Here is a 21,293-nt window from a genome sequence, read left to right on the forward strand (position 1 = left end):
GATCGAGAACGTTAAAAAATTATACACATTGAAGTCAAAACTAATGAGACAGCTTGCTTTCGAGCTGTTATGGGACCCACGTTCCGGTATTCAGCGATAATAAACGTTTTCCAATATTAATAACACAACGCAGTATTAATCACGGCAGCCACCAGCAGCGACGGGCATTCATCGATGATGGCATCGGTCTTTTTTCTTCGCGCGGTTCACGTACACGCGCGCATAATGAGTTTCAGAGGAACGTAAATTTCAACCAGCCGCAACGGCGCTCATTTCCCGTCGCCGGAAGTCGCTTCCATTTCTCGCCAGCGCGGCGAAAATCGTAAAACAACCATTCCCCTCGCTTTTATACGTTTATGGCAACCGCGATCCCTGGCACCGTGTATACCGTGGATAAATTTGAGAAACGCAGCCGCTGGTTTCCGCCAAAAATCTATCGGAGGCGCATAAACACAAGCGTCGACTGCGAACGCGGCTTACGGCGGAAAATTGAATCAGTCGTTGGTTTTCCCGTGGTATTTCGAGATATCGACGGAACCTTCGGAAAGGGAAACGGTCAAACACTATAATTTTCATATTGGCTTAGAAAGAAAAATTACTCTCCTCACAAATACAATTCATAACAAAATGTTTGCACACCGTGTATGAATTTATTCGTTTCTGTGTGTTTTGGACATTTTCAGGGATGTTTTGGATTCTTTTTGAGTGAATTTTTAAAGCTATGTATAGTTGGGGAGAGGACTTAAAATTGATATCTTATAATTTTAGAAATATGAAATTTGTGAATTGTGACTTTAAATCAAAAGTTAATAACAACGTATCGTTGGCGATCTAGGTTATTATTACACAAGAGACGTTTGACACCAGGTGCCATAAATTCACGGTGGAGGTGATAACTGCCTTTCGTTTACGCGTTTTCATTTAGTTCGCGCCGCTTTTGGAAATTTCATTAACTAACGTGTAACGTGTGTATCAAAGTCAGTAATCTAGTTATGCAACTATTTAGTTCGGGAATCGATATGGAAGTTTCCCAACGGGCGAGTTGAGGTGAATTTCAAGATGAAGGAAACGGCAAATATGGCTCGTCAGGAGAGTTTCACCAGACATACTTATTTAAAAACAGAAAAGCGTTGGTGTAAATTGCAGGAGAAATTATTATTATTATACCATTGATTAAGATTTGTCGTGTAATAATGTATCAGGAAATAGATTGTGAGTTGACAAAGGGAAGTTAATGATTATTTCACGGTGGAGAAAAATAAATATGCTAAAATAGGTAGAGTTTGTAAATAATTTGTAACTATTAGTCGTATGAATGCATAGACCTGGTATAATTATAAAAAACAGGTAGATGGGATAAAAGCGATAAAAGAAACTGAAAAACCTCACCACCATCGTTCGCGGAGGGTTTTAAGATTCCTTAACCCTAAAAAGATAGTCTTTCCCTGCCATAAACTCGTCAACGAAATGGTCGCAGCGTTCCTTGCGAGGATGGTACAGCCCATGTAGCCGAAGGACGAGAGTACAGAGGTTGTAAATCTCGTTACGAACGTCATTCGGGCTGTTAAATTGCGACAGGTTCATTAGAACGAGATAAGTTTGATTAACACGCCGCGTCGGCTGAAATACGACCGCGTCGTCTCGCGACACCGAAAGGACGAAAAAAGATAGGAAATTACGCGGGGGATGAGCTTTCTCTGACGAGTGCATTAGCGTTTTCGTCTTTTTTCCCCTTTTGTCGTCGGTCCGCCGTGCATGTTAATGGTAACGGCGACGCGACGTCGACTCGGAACTTTCCGACAATGACGATGGACTCTTCGACCAGGGCCGATTCGCGCCGAAAAGCACGGTTACCGCGTTACAAATGGATTTTACACGCTTGTTTGCTTGACGAGATACGGCCCGCGGCTTTGGCATAATGAGGGTGGCTGCCTCGTAAAGCGGATTGGGCAAATGGTCCATTTAATGCCAGAACAAACGATCCCGGCGTGTAGGGTTGTGTAATATGAGGGAGAGAATGTGGTACACACGGGAGTAGTTCTATTAAAAATGACACTCATGAACAACAGAAGAGTTCTTGGAGAGACTAGCAAGGGATAATTATTTATAGATCCTAAGAATATTTTATGGGAATTTACGGCAAGCTAATGGGCTGCGAATTCGTAATAAGATCTTTAGATATAAAAAGATTATTTATATTTTTGTTAATGTCTCTAAAAACCGTGAGAGATATTGAAATATTTTTTAACCTATTCACTGCCAGGCAAATTTAGATCGTCTTGCCATGGGTGCCAAGATATTGTAGTTGGCAGTGAATGGGTTAATACAGCTGCTCTTCAATAAATAAATACCAACGCGATCAGTAAGAGACCTCCCGACGACCTCTGAACTTTTCTTCGAACAGCAACGTTGACAGCTCGGTTAGCACCGAAATTCTCAAACGTCTGCTCTGATCCGTTTCCCCAGGGGTGCAGTTATTCGATCTCGTCCATAAATCATCAGCCGGAAATCGAAGCCAAATCTGACGCTAACAAGCATCGACGGCCTAACATTCTGAGCATTATCCCAACCATCAATTATCAACTTTACGATAGAGCGTCGCCGAACATGCATGGCTTGTCTCTATCGCAATCGAACGATATGGCACGACTATGATACGGTATTATGGTAAACGAATGGCGATAGCTTTCGTAAAAAGAGGATGAACGATGGCTGGAGTCCAAAATGTTAACGTGGGCAACGTCCGAGAAACAAACGGACGAGATGTGACGAACGCAGAGAATTCTTTCTTCGAGGCCATCGAAAACAAGGGGTGAAAATGTAATGAGCGAGAATTCTCGTCCAAGCACGGATTCCAGGCAATCGCAGGCTGTCCATTCTGTTGTAACAAATTACCCTTTCCGGCGCACGGTCCGTCAACGGGAATACAATAAACGGGACAGAGATTATTGCGCGTCGATGGCTGGCTGGGCTTTAGTGGGAATTTTCCAAAAGCTGTCGCACCCGTTAATTCCGACTGAAATTTGCCATTTTCGCGGAACAACGTATCGTTGAACGTTGCACGCAATTTGATACACGGGGCAGGTGTTACATTGCGTGGCAAAATATTAGTTTTCGGTGGGAGTGTACCGTCGGTTTTCGGAAATTATACGCGCGGGGAAATGGTGAGTTTCATAATCCATCTGTGGAAGGATTCCTAGACGATATATGTATAGAAATATGTATACATAATGTTAGAACCATTTGTTAAACTATTTATTATACTCTTTTCGAACTTCCATGCGCGTTCCGTGGTACAATACCGTTGCGAACAAAAACAGAATAACTAATGGCGCGCGGAATCGGCACCAAAGGAAAATTCTACTCTCCGATAAAATTTCTCTCAGAGGCTCCGTCACGTCCTTTGATACCAGTAACATCAACGTCACGTATACGTGTCCTTTGATATCGATACCATAAACATCCTCGTTGGTCAGTTCTTCGACATCAACTCCATTAACAATTGTTGATTCGAGCCTCAAATTTTGTTGTATTGATTGAAAATGTAATTATTCGAAATGTTTAACACCATGAATTTTAATTTCATTTACTGTATTTTTGTGTAAAATTCAACAATGTCAACGCCTTATCAGTTTTTTTCGTGCCATTAACGCGGTTAACACACTGTACTTATGTCTCACCTCCTCTGACATTTACACCACGGGATACCCCTTTTTATTGTGCAGCTAAAACGCGTTCCATTGTAACGAACGTTCAGTGCCACAAGATCGGGCACCTGTCGGAAGCTGGACGCGAAGCAAACCGTTCGGTTCGCCGATAGCGCAGAAACGCTGTCCAAGTTGGCCGAGGACGATATTTCCCCGTGGATGAAATACGAAGATGGATGCCCAGAGATGAAAGTTATAACGAGAAAGAACACTGTCTGATGTACGACGGAAGTTCCTCCACGCGAATGGGTTAGTGTCGCTGCTACTTTTTTGCAACTATCGAAGTTAGTTCCAGTCGCTTCCTCGTGAACGATCTTGGGTGTGAGTAACGAAATGATTTCGAACGTATCCTATTTCGATACTAGCATAATTCGATGGTGGAACTTACGATACGTGATGTAGAAATCCGTTGATGATGAAATAATATGAATAGTAATAGTAAGCAGTGAATAATTAAATATACATATTTTTTTTTTGTTTAGCCATTGAATATTTATACAGAGAATTTTTTAAATAACTCAATGGCTATATTCACGTATGATTTTGCACACACTGTATGTTCCCCCGTGTATGTCAACAGAATATTATTGGTCTATCATAGACACTTACCAAACTAATTAATAATTTATTATCGATAATATAATATGAACTCCAAATGTCACGAGACTATTATATTGGTATTTTATTCAATTAATTCGTCGTGTAAATATGTTGAATGTTCCGAACACAATAGTAATAAGCGTAATAACCCATTTTCTTTCAATAGTACATTATCCTATACCGTATCAGATCAAACTAGGAATATTATTATCTTTACTGCGAAACGAAAAAGGACTGCCAGTGGACCTTTCCGCTAAAGCAGACACGCAGCGCAAAGTTGTCGGAGACATTTGTAGACTTACAGAGATTTCTCTTGGATCTCTTCTACAGTTATATCTGCATTAGCTACGCGGAAGCTGGAACCGCTTTGTCGGATATACGCGAACAAGTATCGTACTTCCGCTGAAATTTCTAGCTACGATTTCAACAAACGCCCTGAATCAATAAACGCATATCTCGAACAAACGATTGCGGAAATGATTAGTATTAGACTGATTCGAAAGGACATCCCGCGAACTCTTGTCTTTTATTATTACTTTTCTGGGATTCAATCTCAGAAATGTATCACGAGAAATAACTTCCAAGTTTCTCCGTTTGGGGAAAAACATTTCTTCCTGGAGGATCAAGATAGAAGGAATCCGCTCGATGGGAAAAACTCTTTAAAATACAAGAAACCGGGAAGCTCCATAATTTTGTTATCATTCTGCTACGTTCAGCGATAAAACCTCGAATAACAGACGTCTGGAAGTTTTCATTCCTTTGGATCGCTGTTTAATATCGCAACGAGTGTTTTATATACAGCAGAGTATACTTTCAGGTACAATGTGTAATTCAATTCCACAATAGGAAATGTAAATTTTTTCTTCTTATATTGTGTTAATTTTAAGCATAACATATTGGTCAATCGTTTCTATTCATTAAAGAAGACCAAATTAAATTATAATTAAAATTCTGTATAAGTTGCGAAATATTCCATGTGAGTAGTACAAATTTGAAGCAGTCAAGGTAGCTTTATTTAAACAGAAAGAGCAAAGTGGCAAAAAATTACAAAGCAATTCGATGAAAACGTTGAAATCGTCTATATTATTTCTAGATCTCCGGGATTTTTCAACCATATCGATTACAATCTGGACGTACTCGGTACGTTAGAGGATAGAAACATTTCCCGGGGTTGCTGTTATCAAAAGTAAAAGGGATTTTTACGGTGATATCAGAAGATGGATACGCTGGAGGGAAAGTAATAAAGATACGACGGGGAAAATGCAACCAGTCGAGAGATGTAATACGCGGGTATCGTATTACGCTTTGAGACTCGACGTTGTACAAAGATTACATTAACCTTAAAGAAGCGACAGTTTTAATTATACCAAGTCTAAATTATACCCTTATGAAAGGGATTGAAATAGTTGTCGCTAACTTCAGTCAGTGACCCTTTTATTATGAAACAAGTAAAACTACTTTTTATATTAAAATAACTAAATTAAAGTAACAAGTAGAATTACACGTAATTGGTCAGACACAGCACTCCTCGAAGCTAAGAGGTTACAAGTTTCAAGAATGCAAACCCTCGATGTTTATTAGGCCCATATTCAATACACCACGAGTCCCGAACGTGTGGAGTATGTTTTGCACCGGTTTAAACCGTTGCATTTGGTTCTAATTTGTTCGTGTCTAGATGACTCGCTTTTATTGACAGTGGGTAACGGTGGGGATAACGGCAACGAAATTGTAGCTTGTTTATGAAAGGAACGTTTCATCGCTCATGCTCGAGAGACGAGCTGCTTGCAGGAGACACCTGAGGGTCCGCCGATGTTTTCGAAGATACGGGAAGCTTGTTTGCGTTATTGTCGGATCCGAGTGTTCGTCGACCAGATTCGTTTCGAGCAAACACGGGGTGCCGAAATGTGGATTAGTCGACGGATGATGACAATCTGCGGCTTTTGCGCAGATGAACTAAGTATTGGGTCACGCGGAATAATCGTAGAGGGTTTCGATGGAATTCCGTGAGAGTGCTCGACTATGACATCAGTAATTACGAATATTTACACGAATCACCAGTGTGTTCATAGATAAAAATACTTTTCGAAATAAATTATGTAGAACTGCGTGTTTATATTAGATAGGTTGATATTAGTTATTAAATTTTTTAAAGTTGATTATATATGTATAATGTGTTATATTTATAAAGGAGCTGGACACTCTTGTGAGTTTATATATGTTAACCAAGAAATTGACATTTATTTTCCAATTAAAGTGAACGATAACCTCCCAGATGACTGTCTGACCAAGTACGTATAATTCTACTTACTTGCTACTTGGTATCTTGGTATATACTACTTGATTAACCCATTCCAGAACAAGTAACATAGAAATTCAGTGTTCCGAACTCGGCTACCCCTTTTCCAATGCTCCAACCCCCTTTCAATTCTAATTAGGGTCATTTTTTCTCGGCTACCCTTTACTTTAGGATTTTAATTCAGCGCCATGGTATCTAATTTAACTTCAAGGAGTACCAACTAGATCAGGATGGTCCAATTCACCTCGCCAAACCACCGAGACGTTCCCTTCGGTTTCCGACGCTTCACAATTATCGCCGCATCAATTAGCCAGACGAATTGACAGCGACGCACCCGTTTCCCGGTGCCGGTAACCGCGTAATTCGCGAATCCGTGCGCCGCGGAAGCACGTCCGCGCGAATTTCGTACGGGTTAAAATTTACAGCGGCGTGTGCCAACCTGCTCGCGAGGGAATATAGGAACCCTCTTCGAACCAGGAATTCGATGTAGACCGAACGTGAGCACAGGAAATCGAAATGATGAAGATCTAAATGGAACAAAAATAGAGCAAGCGTTTCAGTTTTAATTGGAGCTTCACTCTGAAACTTAGGGGTGAAAGGCCTCGTTGGTTGCACTGTTTAGGATTTGGCAAACATTTATATAAACAAGAACTCGATGTGAATCGAAATCGAGTATAAGGAATGGAGATGATGAAGAACTACATGAAAAATAGTGGGGTGAAGGCTCCAGGCTTCATTAGAGTAAACGTCGAGTAGACAATCGATTAATAACAGCATGTGCGTCTGCATTATCGAGAATGGCGGAACAGTGACGGATGAAAAATATATTAAACCGCGAGTTACGCGACCTAAGGCGCTATATCGACTATGTGTTCCCCCTGCGTGAAACATGGTGCTGTCGTGTCGTAATGCAAAGAAAAATACGACGTATAACGTCATGTTATACGGCGAATTTTTCTCCACACGGTGGCACTGTAAAGCAAATTTTTCTCTGTAATATACCACGAAAACCTCGAGGATATTTCATACGCCAAGCGCAGTTATCGAGGAGTTTCGATACGCGTCGTATTCAGTTACCGTGAAATCGATGCATATTGAAAACTGCGAATATTTCTAAAGGTGTTTCCCAGAGGTTTGAAGCACCGTCGACGTGCACCCGTAAAACGAAGTTCATACACCTCTGGAAGACAATTGTTGGGTCTACCACACCCTCCTAAACTCGAAGACAACCCGAGAAGTTCCAAACAATAGATCCACTCCGAGTCGGTTCTAAACGTTTGGTAGAGACTTCCAAACATAAATCTTGCACCATCGTCACTACCCACGAAGTCTCTAACGAAATCACTAATCAGACGAACAATTCGGTAACTATCTTCATATTTAAATAAATATTGTGCTGCAATTACGATTTAATGCAGCGAGTGTCACTTCGAATCATTTGTAAAATATTTTTAAGCATCCAAAATCAAATAAAATAAACGTATCCGTAACAGGGGCGCGTAACATATGCTTTTTCGTTAGTAGGAGCAAATTCAATTTAGTTTGGAAAAATTCATTCATCAACGCGATGTTTATTCATTCTACGTTTCAGCCTTACGTGGCCCTCTCCGCAAATAAATGAATAAACATGGTCTTCTAGATACAATGTTCGCAAATTAAATTGTATCAAATCCCCCAAACAGCGACTGTCCCGAGTAGAACGTGAAACATTAAATCAGTAAACAAACGAAAATGGAAGCAACGAGAATGCATCTCGAAAATTTATCTCGAGTTTTCCAACGAGCGTTTCATCGTGCGAGTTTTTAATCATCGAACGAGGCAATCGTTCCGCCATAAATCTGCCGAGACGTTACACGTTTCTCCTCCATGTGAACATGGCGAGGAAAGTCAGATAAGCCCCTCGAGCTGGCCACTAGCCAATAATTCGTGTAAACGCTTGCTTTCGAAAAACGTTGAAGAACGGCAACGACTGAGAGATCCACAGTTCCCAGCCGACGAGAGAATCTAACAGGCAAACGCTCAAACCGGATGAAAGATGCATGAGACTTTTCTCACGCATCTGTCGAGATATGCTGGCACGAATCCAAGTTGCTTTATTCGACCAGCAGTTTGATGTATGGAAATGTATCGTCGGGCAACAACCTCGATAGATCTCCCGGGATACGTGTTCGTCGGTCGCCCTTGAAGGCGTAACCGAGCATAGCCTTCAACACATTGTTCAGCACCGTTTTGGGGCAGCGAGCTGTGAATTCATCGAGGTTATGCGATGCAGTGAGTACTTGTTCTGTGGAGATTTAAAAATTTTTTAAGTGCGGCTCGTGTTGTCACAAAAATAATAATCGTTATAAAAGATGAAAGTTCATTCGATAGTGGAATGTCCATGGCCTTGGTCAGACATCAGGAAGAGCAAAAAATACAAGAAAAGGAATCGCAAACTTGAAAATTCACTCTTTCTGTTTATAGTCACAATACTCAGCTTCATACCCCACAATAAGTAGAAACTGGACGTTCCTAGTCAGACAGTACTAAAACTATGTAGAAAGTATAAGAAGAGAAATCCCTAACTTGAAGTCTACTTCTATTTTTAATCACAATAGCAACCTTCTCAGCCCAAAATAAGTAGAAAGTGTCCAACTGAGACATCAAGAAAAAAAGACAAGCAGAAGAATATCCAAGTGGATCGAGAAGCTTCCCCCAAAAGTTGCATCGATCTTATCGAGGGACCCGCGAATTTTAACTTCTCCCAAAGTTCCGTTTCTCTTTCGCTGTTTCTGTTATCTTCTTCCCTCCTCCCACGCAACGTATGCACGTATCTACGTTTTTCTTTTATCGTTTGCCACACGTTACGAGAGTCGAGATAACGCGGCTCGATTCTTCGAATTCAACCGGAGAGCTGTTACATTCCGTAGCTAAAGCTTCGCAGGGCTCTTTGGAACTCTTGGAAACCGTTTATTACTAAATCTGGCGACGGAGTTCTTACCAGGGAAGCGTTATAGGGTGCAATCGAGAAACGGATGGGCTAACTTGTACAAGGGATTCCTGTTGCATTACGCGTCTGCAATCTGTGAATTCCAGTTGCATTGCGCGTCTCCAATTTGTAGATTCTCGTTTGCATAATCCCGTCCGCCTTGGTGACGCTTTGGTCACTGAGCTGTGGCTGTTATTGGGAGAATATATTGTTAGGCGATAAACGAGAATGCGCCTTCTACGATGGAGGAAGAGTGGATTAGATCGTAGTTACCTCGAGATAGACTCGGTAAAAAATAATACTTTGGAATAATATTTAAACATATCTAGGAGTAAATTTACTGGAAATAAAATAACCATGATACGTTTAGAAAATTATTTCACAGTTAATCCTCGTGAGTTGAAAAACTCAAAATATCTCGGAAGGTTTGAGATAACCGTAAAAAAATTATTACACCATGCGTACACAGTGCACCAAGTGCTACACAGACAATTTATAAAGAAAACAAAGTCGACTTTCCTATCATGTTATAATATCACAAGAATTTAATGAAAATTTTAGGAAAATTCTGAAGCCTGTATCGAACGTAATACACATTTTAGGACCCAGCGTGTCCAACCCAAATGTCCCGTTTGTCGAGTATCTCCGCGCGACGAAACTGGTCCACGAATAATTAAAAAAAGGCCGAATTGCTTTCGACGCGAAAGCTTCCGAGCGCGTCGAAGTGAGATGTTATTTTTTTTTTTTTTAAACCTCTCCGAGCAGTAAAAGTGGGCGACAGTGTCACCAGCTGTTCTGACATCTCCCCGTGACTTTTCTGGCATTTTCCCGCTGCGCGAAAAAGTGAATTTATGGCTTGTTCCATTGGCGAGCGAAAAAGCCAACGTTAACGAGGGCAGCGCTTTGTCAAACCCTCGCTCGCCATACTTTGCATTCAGTAATGTCGAGCTGATTCGAAATAGCGAATGCTTTTCAAAAAAAATCGCACGCATTCGCGAAAACTTCCAGTGGAAACTAATGAAAAATTTCCAAGAAAAAAAAAATAGCAGCGCGCTCGTTGGCATTTTCTGCTCCAACGATCAAGCCATCTAGAAGAAAATCTCGTGTCGCGCATGCACGCCTGGTAATATCCCAAGGTGATGCAGGAAATAATTTTATAGTTGCCAGTCGCATAACTTCGTTGCTTTAATTACGTCTACAATGTTTCATATACGTGTATGTATTGAAGGAAATATGCGAAGAAGTTCCACTCGTATCGACTAAAATTCGAACAATGTCGGCCAAGATACTGAGCATACTCTAGTGTCTTTATTAAGTTAGGTGGGGAAATGTATTTACATATTTAACTTAAAATTACGTGGGTGATTGCTTGCGGAAAGACAAATAGAAACTTGTTTAAATAAACAGGTGTACTTAAATATTCCGACCCTGCCTTTCAAGTTCTCTCTAATAATGTCGATACACGGGTGGTATACGAGTCAAGCCATTCGAGTATATTTAAATGCATGCCAGCAGACTAGTTTTGAGCCAGACTGCTCGAGAGGAACTAGTTTTCAGCGTCGATGGAGGCGACAGGGTGTACTAATTCGGAGTAAACGAGGCTCGACGCTCGTCACGAAAGCAGCAACGGCGCGAAACCAACCTTATCGCTGCCAGGAAAGCGTCTTTCAGTCGAATAGAACCTACTCGAGTATCACGGTAAGTGGGCAGACACGTGCGTAAGCGTGGCGAATGTTAGCGCTTCCGGTTCGTCATCGGCGATTCGAGAGTGTAAATGGTCGTAAGTGGTTGTTCTACGCCGAATCGATCACTTTCTGCGCTCGAGGTCAAGGATTTCATGATGTTCACGAGAAATTCGAAGGAGTTTAAGTCGTCATTCCAGTAGATTAAAATCCGTTTATGATCATCGGGACTTTGAATATCAAGTTTGCCATTTGTATGTATATTTGTCCAAAGAGGTTTTTTGTATTTCAAACAAGAAAGATTGGACTTTTGGAGCATATTTTTTTCAAGAATCACAGAGAGATTCTTAACAACGTGAAAATTAGAAATAAATGTAGATTTAACCTCTATACTTTTAACAAATTTGAAACCAGCGAAATGGAGTGGATCGCATCATGTTTGGCTGTTACAAAAATCCCTGTCCTCGAGTCGAGATAGTGATCAATGTGGCATGGAATGACCAGGATGATTCGTCAATTAGCACCGATCGAGCGAATCAGGATACGCTGGAGTAGAATCTGTTCGTCTACTCACCGTCGTCGAGGCGCTGGAACTTCTGTGTTGCTTCACAGGCGGACTTCCCTGCACGGCTTGTATGTCGGTGCTTAATTGACGGTTTACAACGACCGGCTGAAGGTGCTGTACCGTTGGTTCTATGTCGAGGTAGCAATGAGCCTCTAAATGGCTCTGGGCTCTCCTCTCCTCCAGGACTATCTTGCGGGCAGCGCAGAATATCCTGTAGTATACCTGGGACAAAATGGAATGCGAGTTCACCGTGGGTTTCTGAAGTAATTCACGTGCTTCATTATGCTCTCTAGGCCTTTGTTTGTGTTTGTGGGCATTCTTCTTGCTTAGAGTTGCAACGTTTCGAATGAGGGCTTTGTTAACGTTTCTGGCTCAAACAATAGACCCGCATTCTTAATTAATCATAAGGTAACAGACCTGTGAATTGTTTTCAACTTTGAGTTATCAATTACACTAAGGTTCAGCTTTCCAATTTAAATATTTATAACTGCTTTATAACCACCTACAAATTTTTCCGAATTTATAATTTATAAAAATGGACTCAATAACTGTCTAGTTCACGAATGAAAGCAATAACAAAACCATTTTCCTTTAAAAAACTATAATTCATGTTTTCTAAATTATGACGCGCATTCCTAGACACGTGCCGCGGCGATCGTTAAAATCCACCACGTTTCTGATCGTCGGCGTCGGCTTTTCGATTAATTGGACGTTTCGCGCGCGACACACAAACCCATGAAAATAATTGGCGGGAACGTGGCATAACTCGGTTTGAAAATAAACGACCGTGCACGCTCTGTCGCGGTTCGCGCGAACGCTACGCGAATTGACATAATACCAGTTAAATAATTGCCAACCTGGAAAATCATCGTTCGTCGGTGACCGCGGGGTCGCTTTTGTCGCTAGGCGATGCTTTAATTAATGCAGTAAAATGTATCATGATGCTTGTTTGTCGCCAAGGCAGCAGAATGTAAATTTGTTCCTTTGATCGTTTGCAAATTGCGTGGCAACGTGATGCGAAACCTCATTAATAACAGGAATTTGAGAGGTAATGGGACTCCTAGAAAATCTTTTCAACGTAAGTTACCAGCTAATTAAATACTGTAAGACATCCATTGTCTGGATTAAAGTGAACCATTAGAATTAATAATATGTACCCAGTATACAATGGTTACAAGTGAATATAGTATGTAATTTTATTAAATAATGAAAAGTCAGGTGAATATGTGAGCAATTATAATATTCAATGTTTCGTAAATCAAATAGCAATTAGATCATTGTTAACTGTTTTCTCCTCAAAGGAAACTCGCTGTGGCTTTTGCAAAATAATTTCTCCGTTCTGATTTCGCAAGATGAAGTATCCCACCGTGTCGATATAGCATAATCGTTCCCATGAAGTTCTGTACGCAACAAACGCCAATTAGTTCAGTGTCTGTGCGATAATTCAACGAAAACTCTGTCGGAGGAATGAATAATTTTTACGTAATTATGGAAGCGATCCAATTATGCGAAGGGCGGATAGTCGCCGGGCAATTCCGTCGATATCGGTTCTAATTAATTCAGCAAGAGATTGCTCAATTAATTAAACGAATTCGGCTCCAAGAAATTCCATACTACGTGACTTCATCTTACTCGACTATCCTACAAATATTCAACAAATTAGTATTTTATATTTTAACAGGACAGAAGTTGAATAGCTAACATATTATACTTGTTTATTTTGTAAGATGCGGTGGATTCGTCGACACAAATATTTATAAAATTTTCAAGAAAGCAATTACATCTGTTTGTGCTTCTAAATATAGGAATATTAATAAATAGGGACCCTCGAGGGCTCTAGTTACGAAAAGGCAGGGGTTGACTGAAATTTCATTAGTTTCACGATAGCTTCGTCCTCGGAGCTAACGTTAGGCATCATAATCATCATTCTCGCTGATCCATGAACGATCCACTCGATAACTCGATAGACTTCCTCCCGCATTAATCAAGTTTCGCGAAATCGAGATAACCAACTTTGTTGTCGGTCGGTATATCATATTATTAAATTTCGATAGTCACCCAATGAGTTCATAGCGCCACCATCTCCATTAACTCGATAAAGCCAGTTGGAGAAGCTTGCTCGAAACAAGCGCATCTCGCAGCTCGAGTTGTTACAGCTTTCTACACGCTACCTCGCGTCGTTATGCGAGGGAATTTGAGACGTAAAACACGATAGTTTCGGAACGATCGCGGGACAAAGTTTGGGGCGAACTTAAATTTCCAACAGGGTCCTAGATGATATCTCGGTCCTCCAGGAACGTCTTCGAAGAGAAATGCATTAATTCGCGTCAGGTATTAAACGTGACGTTGGAAACAGGGACGAGATGGGACTTTCGGATTTAAATTTGAGAACTGTTTTGAATTTCCACTGGGACCACTTTAAACTTCAAGCTAAGAACGCTTTGAAATCTACACCGTGGACTCCAATTTCGGGATACGTTGAATGCTTTGTGTCCTGTACACGGCGTTCAAGTTCTGGCAGGGGTGTGGAGAGCATTTTCTGTTGTACAGTAACACGCTTAGGTGTATAGTTTAATCAGCTTTAGTATTAACAGATAGGGGAAGATGCTTCTCTTAGCTCTCATGTTATAGACTTCTATGTGTCCGTGAATTTTCATGTTTCATTATAAAAATGAATAAAATAATGATGGTATGAGACAGAGAATTTTTGGGAAATTTTCAACTGTGATATTGAACCACTAGCCACTCAGTTCTGTAAAGAGAGGAATCAGTTTTGGAGCAAGCCAATTTTTACAATCGCCACTTTCATCGAAATCGGTGTATTAAATAACCCGAAGACGACCTAAAAAGGTAGTCCAATAAAACCGATACACTTTCATCCCAATAATAGATTGTTCAGACTGTCCTCGTTTAATATCAATCGTAATTTAAAACATGATTACGAGCCCAAACGGTATTTGCGTTTTATCGAATATACATTGCCATTAACGACACTGGCGATATAATGCCTCTTCTCTTTCAAGATTACACTCTTCGAAAATGTACACACCTGTCGGATCGATAGGCGACCCATTGCTGTGCACAATGATGGATCCGTGGTGAGCCTACCTGGATCATGACGACGAGGGGAAAGTAGAAGCTGCCCACGGTGGCGTAAATCTGATAGAAGAAATTTTGGCAGACGACGCAGTGCGACGGCCCAGTCTCGGAGTAGGTGTGCTCGTTCCCCATTATCAGCAACGGCGGTAGGCTAATGCAGCCAGCTGCTAACCAGACCAGGCTGACGTAGATGATCATCCGTCGCGGCGTCCTCTTCACCCCGTATTTTAGTGGCTCGGTTATGGCACGGTATCTGCGACAAAACGCGGTTCTTCGCACGCTATCGATCGATAAAGTGAGGAACGACGACCAACCGAGGTGATATAATAGTCTGATACTAGAATAACTAGAGGATTTTTGATATTTTTTTAAAAGGAAACTAACGAGGGTTCAATTTGAATCGCTTTAAAATTCACTTGTGTTGTCCTCTTCTTTAGTTTTCAATAAGCTGTGGATGTTTATATATTTATGACGAATGTAAATAGATATATAAAATATAAAAAATAGGTATAGTATATAGAATAAGATATATAAAAATAGAATAGAGTACCCATCTAGAAGTCAGAACATCCCTTAATTTAAGTTTCCATTTCTTATTTATGTATGGACTAATAATAATACCCACGTTACCCTGGTTAGAAGATAGGACGCACTGCTATTCAAGATTCTACACGTCAATTAACGATCATTGGAAAATATTAATACCTTGGATATCCAGGGAGAGATTACTTACCGATCGACGGAGATCATGCAGAGGTTGAGGATGCTTGCCGTGCAGCTGAGCACGTCGAAGCTAACCCAAACGTCGCACATAAACGCGCCGAAGGACCAATTACCGGAAATCTCGTACAGCAACGCCATCGGCATTACCAGAAGCGCAACGCAGAGATCGCTAACTGCCAGGCTCACCAGCAGATAGTTGCAGGGTCTTCGCAGCTTCCTAACGAGGAACACGGCGACGCAGACCAGAATGTTCCCGATCACGGTCCCGACGATTATGCTACCAAGCACCAGGGCGATGAGTATTGCCTGCGGGGGAAAATTGGAAAACGTTGGACGGTTTTTCCATCGCCTCGACTTTCGTTGGAAAGAACTGGCGAATTGTTTTCCGATGCCAATGGGACAAAAACCGCGGAATTAGGGGTGTCGACGTTCGATCGTTTTATTATTATGTCATTGATGCGAAGGATAATGTTTATGTTTAATAGGAAAAAATTTGTTTTGTAGCTTGATGTTGCTTAGTCGAAAAATTTAAATTAGTTCTTGAACGATTTCGTGACTTTGAAGATCAAAAGGAAACGATCAAAAATGAAACAGTGTATCACTTTCAGAAAATATTCCAGACTCGTCAGTGGAAGATAGTAGGCTCAACGACAATAGCTAGATACAACGAATGCAGTTGGCACGCCAGACTCTTTGATCTACATGCAAATGCACCAGTCGTGAGTGCAGCTGGAATGTAATTTTCTGTAATGACGCTAAGTGGTTGAGTGGATCTCGCAAAGTACGTGATGAAATCGGAGTCAAAAACTTTCGTGATTCAGCTCACGGCAGACTTGATCGAGTGAAAAAAATACATGATATCAAATTGTAAATTACAGTTTTTTCCTGATCATATTTTCGAGCGAGAACCAGGAAAGAATTTTTATTTGAACATAAGAGTGTATTGTTAATAACTATGAAAAAAAAAACGTTTGGGGTCCTAAATTTTTGGAAAAAGTGTGACAAGTTTGGCTCGTCGATAACTGAAGAGGGCCACAGTACCCAGGCCACAGTAAAAAATCCTCAAATAGTGCATGCACAGTTAAATGGTAATCATTAGTACATGCACTCGCTGATACCAACCAATTACACGTGGCGCTTGCGCGAAATCATTTGTAGAGGCAAACAATTACGATTTTTGGGCATTCGTATGTGGAATCGTTCCGTTCGGTGTTTTTCTACCAATGCACGCTTTCGTCGTTACTTGATCCGCAGTTATCGCGAATTTTTGCACGCCTGCAGCAGTGGAATGCTAACGAATAAGCGAGGCGAACGAGTCGGAATTGTTTTCGTATTGAACGACCGTGTGCATCCCTTCCCCCGCGAAACAGAGTTATCTGATTCAACCACTGTCTGTAAACACACTTATTATTGCGTTCACGGTGAGCAACGATCGAACGAACGTACATTTTGTCCCGCGTGGGATATCAAGTGGCATTTAATCATTACAAGACTCGAAACTATGAAAATGTTGCTATTGGAAAAGAGTTACATTACAGGAGTTGTTGCTGGACACTGCTGAGACATTGTCAGACCTTGTTACTCAGTGATTTTTCTCTAGGGGAAATCTACGAAGTAGTTTAATCTATAATTACGCTGACATGGAGCTTTCCCCTAAAAATATTCTTTGTACAGCAAAAAGAAAAAAAAAAGAAAAATTACAAACATAAAATTTGCAAATCCCTCGAACCTTTACGTTAGCCATTAAGCAATTTCTGGGGCTAGTGAATGTGTGTCGCTCCAATTTTCTGAGAACTTGCTTGCGGAAACGATTCAACGAATAAGCCGGAAGCTTCAAAGCGGCGGATTACAATGGAATTATCGCCGTAATTAAATTGGCTGCCATGCAAAGCGTGCAATTTAATTCGAGATAATCTTTTGCGCCGAGTATTTCGATACGACTGTGTCCGTATTATATTCTCACCGTGGCTGATTCCACGGGGTGGACATTTTCGCTGCAAAAATTACGACGTTGTCGCGACGCTTGTGTACATGAATCATTGGATTTGGGTATTATTACACATCGAATAATCGCGGAATCTGCATCGGTGAAATCAAAAAATAAATAGCATCGCCAAAGAATAATAGCGATGTTGGAAAACTTTCAAGATAACTCGATCCTCGACGTAATTTATTACAGATCTAAGCGTAATAATCGATAAATTCTTGGGGACGTTATATTATTATAATTCATTTATTATAGTGTAAAACAGAATAGAACGCACAATGGATTGAAAACGTTTTAACACCGAATTAATGCTAACTGGCTAAACGCGCGAATTATGGCGAAATCGTTTTAGCACTGAATAAATGCACAATAGTTGAAAACGCGAATTATGGCGAAAGCGCTTTAATACCGAGTAAATGCACGCAGTGGCTAAAACGACGAATGATGGTAACGGACTTTTATTCACACGAGTCATCTGGAATAATGTGTCTAACTCGAATATTTTAGAGTAATAGAAAGCTATCGGGGATCGAGTATCGAAGCTGTCCCGTGAAAGACGCGAGAATCATATATTTATTAGCGACGCGTGAATATTGAACGTGCGCCAACATGATGAGCAAATAACCTACTTTACCAATGCATGATTCAAGCATACGCGCGCTCGATATTAGCCACGACAAAAGAGTGCTTTGTGTGTGCTTCTATCATTGAATACGGCTGACAATGAGCCAAAATTATCGACCATTAACAGTTCCAATAATTCCCATTTCGGTTTATCCCACTAAATCATTCCGTTGGTAGCGCGCGATAACTAATAATCTTGGTTTTTCGCTAACGTGCACGGTAAAACGAACGGATGGGTATCGTCGTTTATTTCTGATGAAGCACAGAATATAATTGTAAATGTTACAGAAATTGTTGTAATAATAGGTTTGGAATAAAAAATATAAGCATGAAAATATAAACCAGATTATTAAAGTATGTGATAGATGAAACTACGTAATATAAAATTCATAGGTTTATTAGAACCATTGTGTAAATGAAACGAGTAAAAAGATAATATATCACCACGGGTAAACGTGTCCTTAATTTAAGTGAGCTATGCTCGCCTGTAATTCAAGATAATCCGAAAGATAAAAAAGTTCTGGAAGTGAAATTATGAGGATTAGTATTTAAAAATTAGAATTATAACCAACAATTAATGTCAAGATTAAATCGTGGAGACGAAATATTATTTTATTATATTTTGGTAAAAAGGGCTTTTACGTTATCATCTTTAAAATATGTTTCCATAATGACATAAAATTAAGTCACGGTGTAATGTTACGTAACGCACTCTCTATAGGTCTGTTGTTTATCGACTTAATTTTGTTAATACTTCCACGTTTGCAAGAAGACACAACACCGAATGGAAACGTACGGAGTATAATTGAGATACGCACACTTTAGCTATCGATTTGTATTCCATTCCTCGATTACCGCTCGTCCCACCTCAAAACCAATCATTCATACAAACCGTTTGTAATGCTTTTGATATTCATGCGATATCCACAAATTCGATCGTTACCAAAACGAACCTTTTTACTTCGTTCATTCAACGAAATTATATAATCAGATCACGCGATCTGCCAAACAGTGGGTGACAAACGGGTGCACTTTAATTGCGTTTGCGATAATACCGACGTACATGGCAAATTTTGCGATAATCCGTCGAATATCTAATCGGCTCAATGGTTGGAAAAACGATTTCAATATTTGGCAGTCGTTTAAAACCGTCCAATAAACCGAGTACAGGTTTGTTTATCTTTTCACTGCTGAATTAGCGGCAGGAAAATCGTATGTACCGAATTCATTTCGCAGTTTGTATATCGTTTATTTTAACTTTGTTAATACCGTTCTCTATAGACATCAACATTCTTCAATAAAAATTGGCCTAAATACTGATAAACATATGTACTTTGAATACACATATCAAGCATTCATATCAGACATTCAGTATAGTCAGCTCTTTGATCTCTAAAGATGGCAATTTTCTTTAACCATGTTTTGTTCTCTGCGCCATTCCCAGAATAATTATGCAAAAAATGCGTCATTGAAGCCTGCGACAAAAGGAACTAATTAAGAACTTCAACAGCGCCTAACTTTGATCGAACACAATAGATTATGTTCGGTCGCATCATAATGGAACTCTGAAGTAGATTAAGAGTGCTAGGGTCAGACACTGCGCGACACACGCTGCGCTTCGGTCGAGTTGCTCGGTTTTTTCAAGGGAATTTCAACGAGACAGAAATGAAAACGACGTTTGAAAGAAACGAATGAGATCCGCGACCCTGGCACAGGAAAGGTATAAATAAATGGACAGAGAGTGAGCTTTGTGAGCATTGTGTGACATAAATTCCCAGGTTTCAGATCCTTGCACTCCGAAGCGTATAAGTTACCCATTTAACCTCTTCAGGGATGCTGGCACATACGTACGTGTACGTATAGTGTTTAATAAAGACGGGTTTCGGGTCGTGCAGCCAGTTTAATTTATATTCATTGACCATGAATATAGATTAAACTGCTCGCACGAGTGAAATTAAATTTTATTATTTAAGATATTGGCGAGCATGCAAGATTAATGGGGTGAAGGCTCTTAGAGAGTGTTTTGTACTAGAAGTATCACTTAAAAAATCGTTTGAAATGTTCCTATGTATAGTATTTAGTTTGTTAATGCATTTAATTATCGTGATTTTACTTAGTTAACGAGCTATCGTAATTTTATTTCATTTCTCAATGATAATAGCTGTTTGAAACTTCGTTTATTTCGAATGAAATAGTTCCTGAATAGTCAGAAAATAAACAGAAAATGTCTTTTATTGTAGAGAAACCATAATCAGTCCATCTGTACATTTGTCAATAACTACTGCAACTTTCTTTTTATATTTACTCGAATAATACTCGAACAAGAGTTATTACAAACTTCCGTTTCGCCAGTAAGGAATTGCTTCCTTCAAACTTCCGTAACGCCACTGTTGGACTAAACTAATTATATACTTATCGTTAACAACGCGACTCTCGAAGTTCCAACCGCGGGAACTTTGTCGACGCTCGACGTCTCCTTATTGCAGACAAACCCGATATAATTATTCATGGTCTTTACGATAATCTTCGGTGAATGATTTCCAGTGTAATATCGGCATCTATAATGACCGAAGTTACGTTAACTTGAATGGGTTTCGGTATGATCCATTGGGATCGGAACAGGTTTCCAGCTAAGGCGTGTGTGAGTTTGCTTAGAGTACCTCGACTAACTTTATAGAAAAGACAGCAATATTGATGTATAATGATCGTGATTGTATTTGGACGAAGAAAACATACGAGAGTAAGAGTTTCATCACGATAAAAATAGTTGGAAATGAATAATTGATAAAAATGTTTCTTCATGCATAACTTCTCTATTTATTTTTAATACACTGTCATTCCAAAAATGTCACTTTTTGTAGCCATGGATTACTAGAATTTAACATCACAGGGGTTCCAAGCCGAAGCCCTTTTCCGATAAATTAATAATTCTTCACGAGGAAAAAATCCCTCTCGAAATACACGGAAACAAATTTCCAAAGTTTGAAAAGGCCATCGCCAGCAGGGCTCCAACAAAAAAAAAAAAATCAACAAAAAGCACCC

General features: G+C 40.1%; 1 protein-coding gene across 1 annotated transcript in view; it reads right to left on the minus strand.

Annotated features, from left to right (window-relative positions):
- Positions 1 to 21,293, minus strand: part of LOC128890125 (5-hydroxytryptamine receptor 1) — a 113,714-nt gene that overhangs the window by 45,068 nt on the left and 47,353 nt on the right. Inside the window, exons 5-7 of the mRNA XM_054148350.1 lie at positions 15,651 to 15,946; positions 14,927 to 15,170; positions 11,828 to 12,040 (exon numbers count right to left, since the gene is read on the minus strand). Of these exons, the coding sequence (XP_054004325.1) occupies positions 11,828 to 12,040; positions 14,927 to 15,170; positions 15,651 to 15,946 (753 nt within the window). The remainder of the gene's footprint in view (positions 1 to 11,827; positions 12,041 to 14,926; positions 15,171 to 15,650; positions 15,947 to 21,293) is intronic.

This window comes from Hylaeus anthracinus, unplaced genomic scaffold (assembly GCF_026225885.1).
Source record: "Hylaeus anthracinus isolate JK02 unplaced genomic scaffold, UHH_iyHylAnth1.0_haploid 12000, whole genome shotgun sequence".
NCBI lineage: Eukaryota > Metazoa > Arthropoda > Insecta > Hymenoptera > Colletidae > Hylaeus > Hylaeus anthracinus.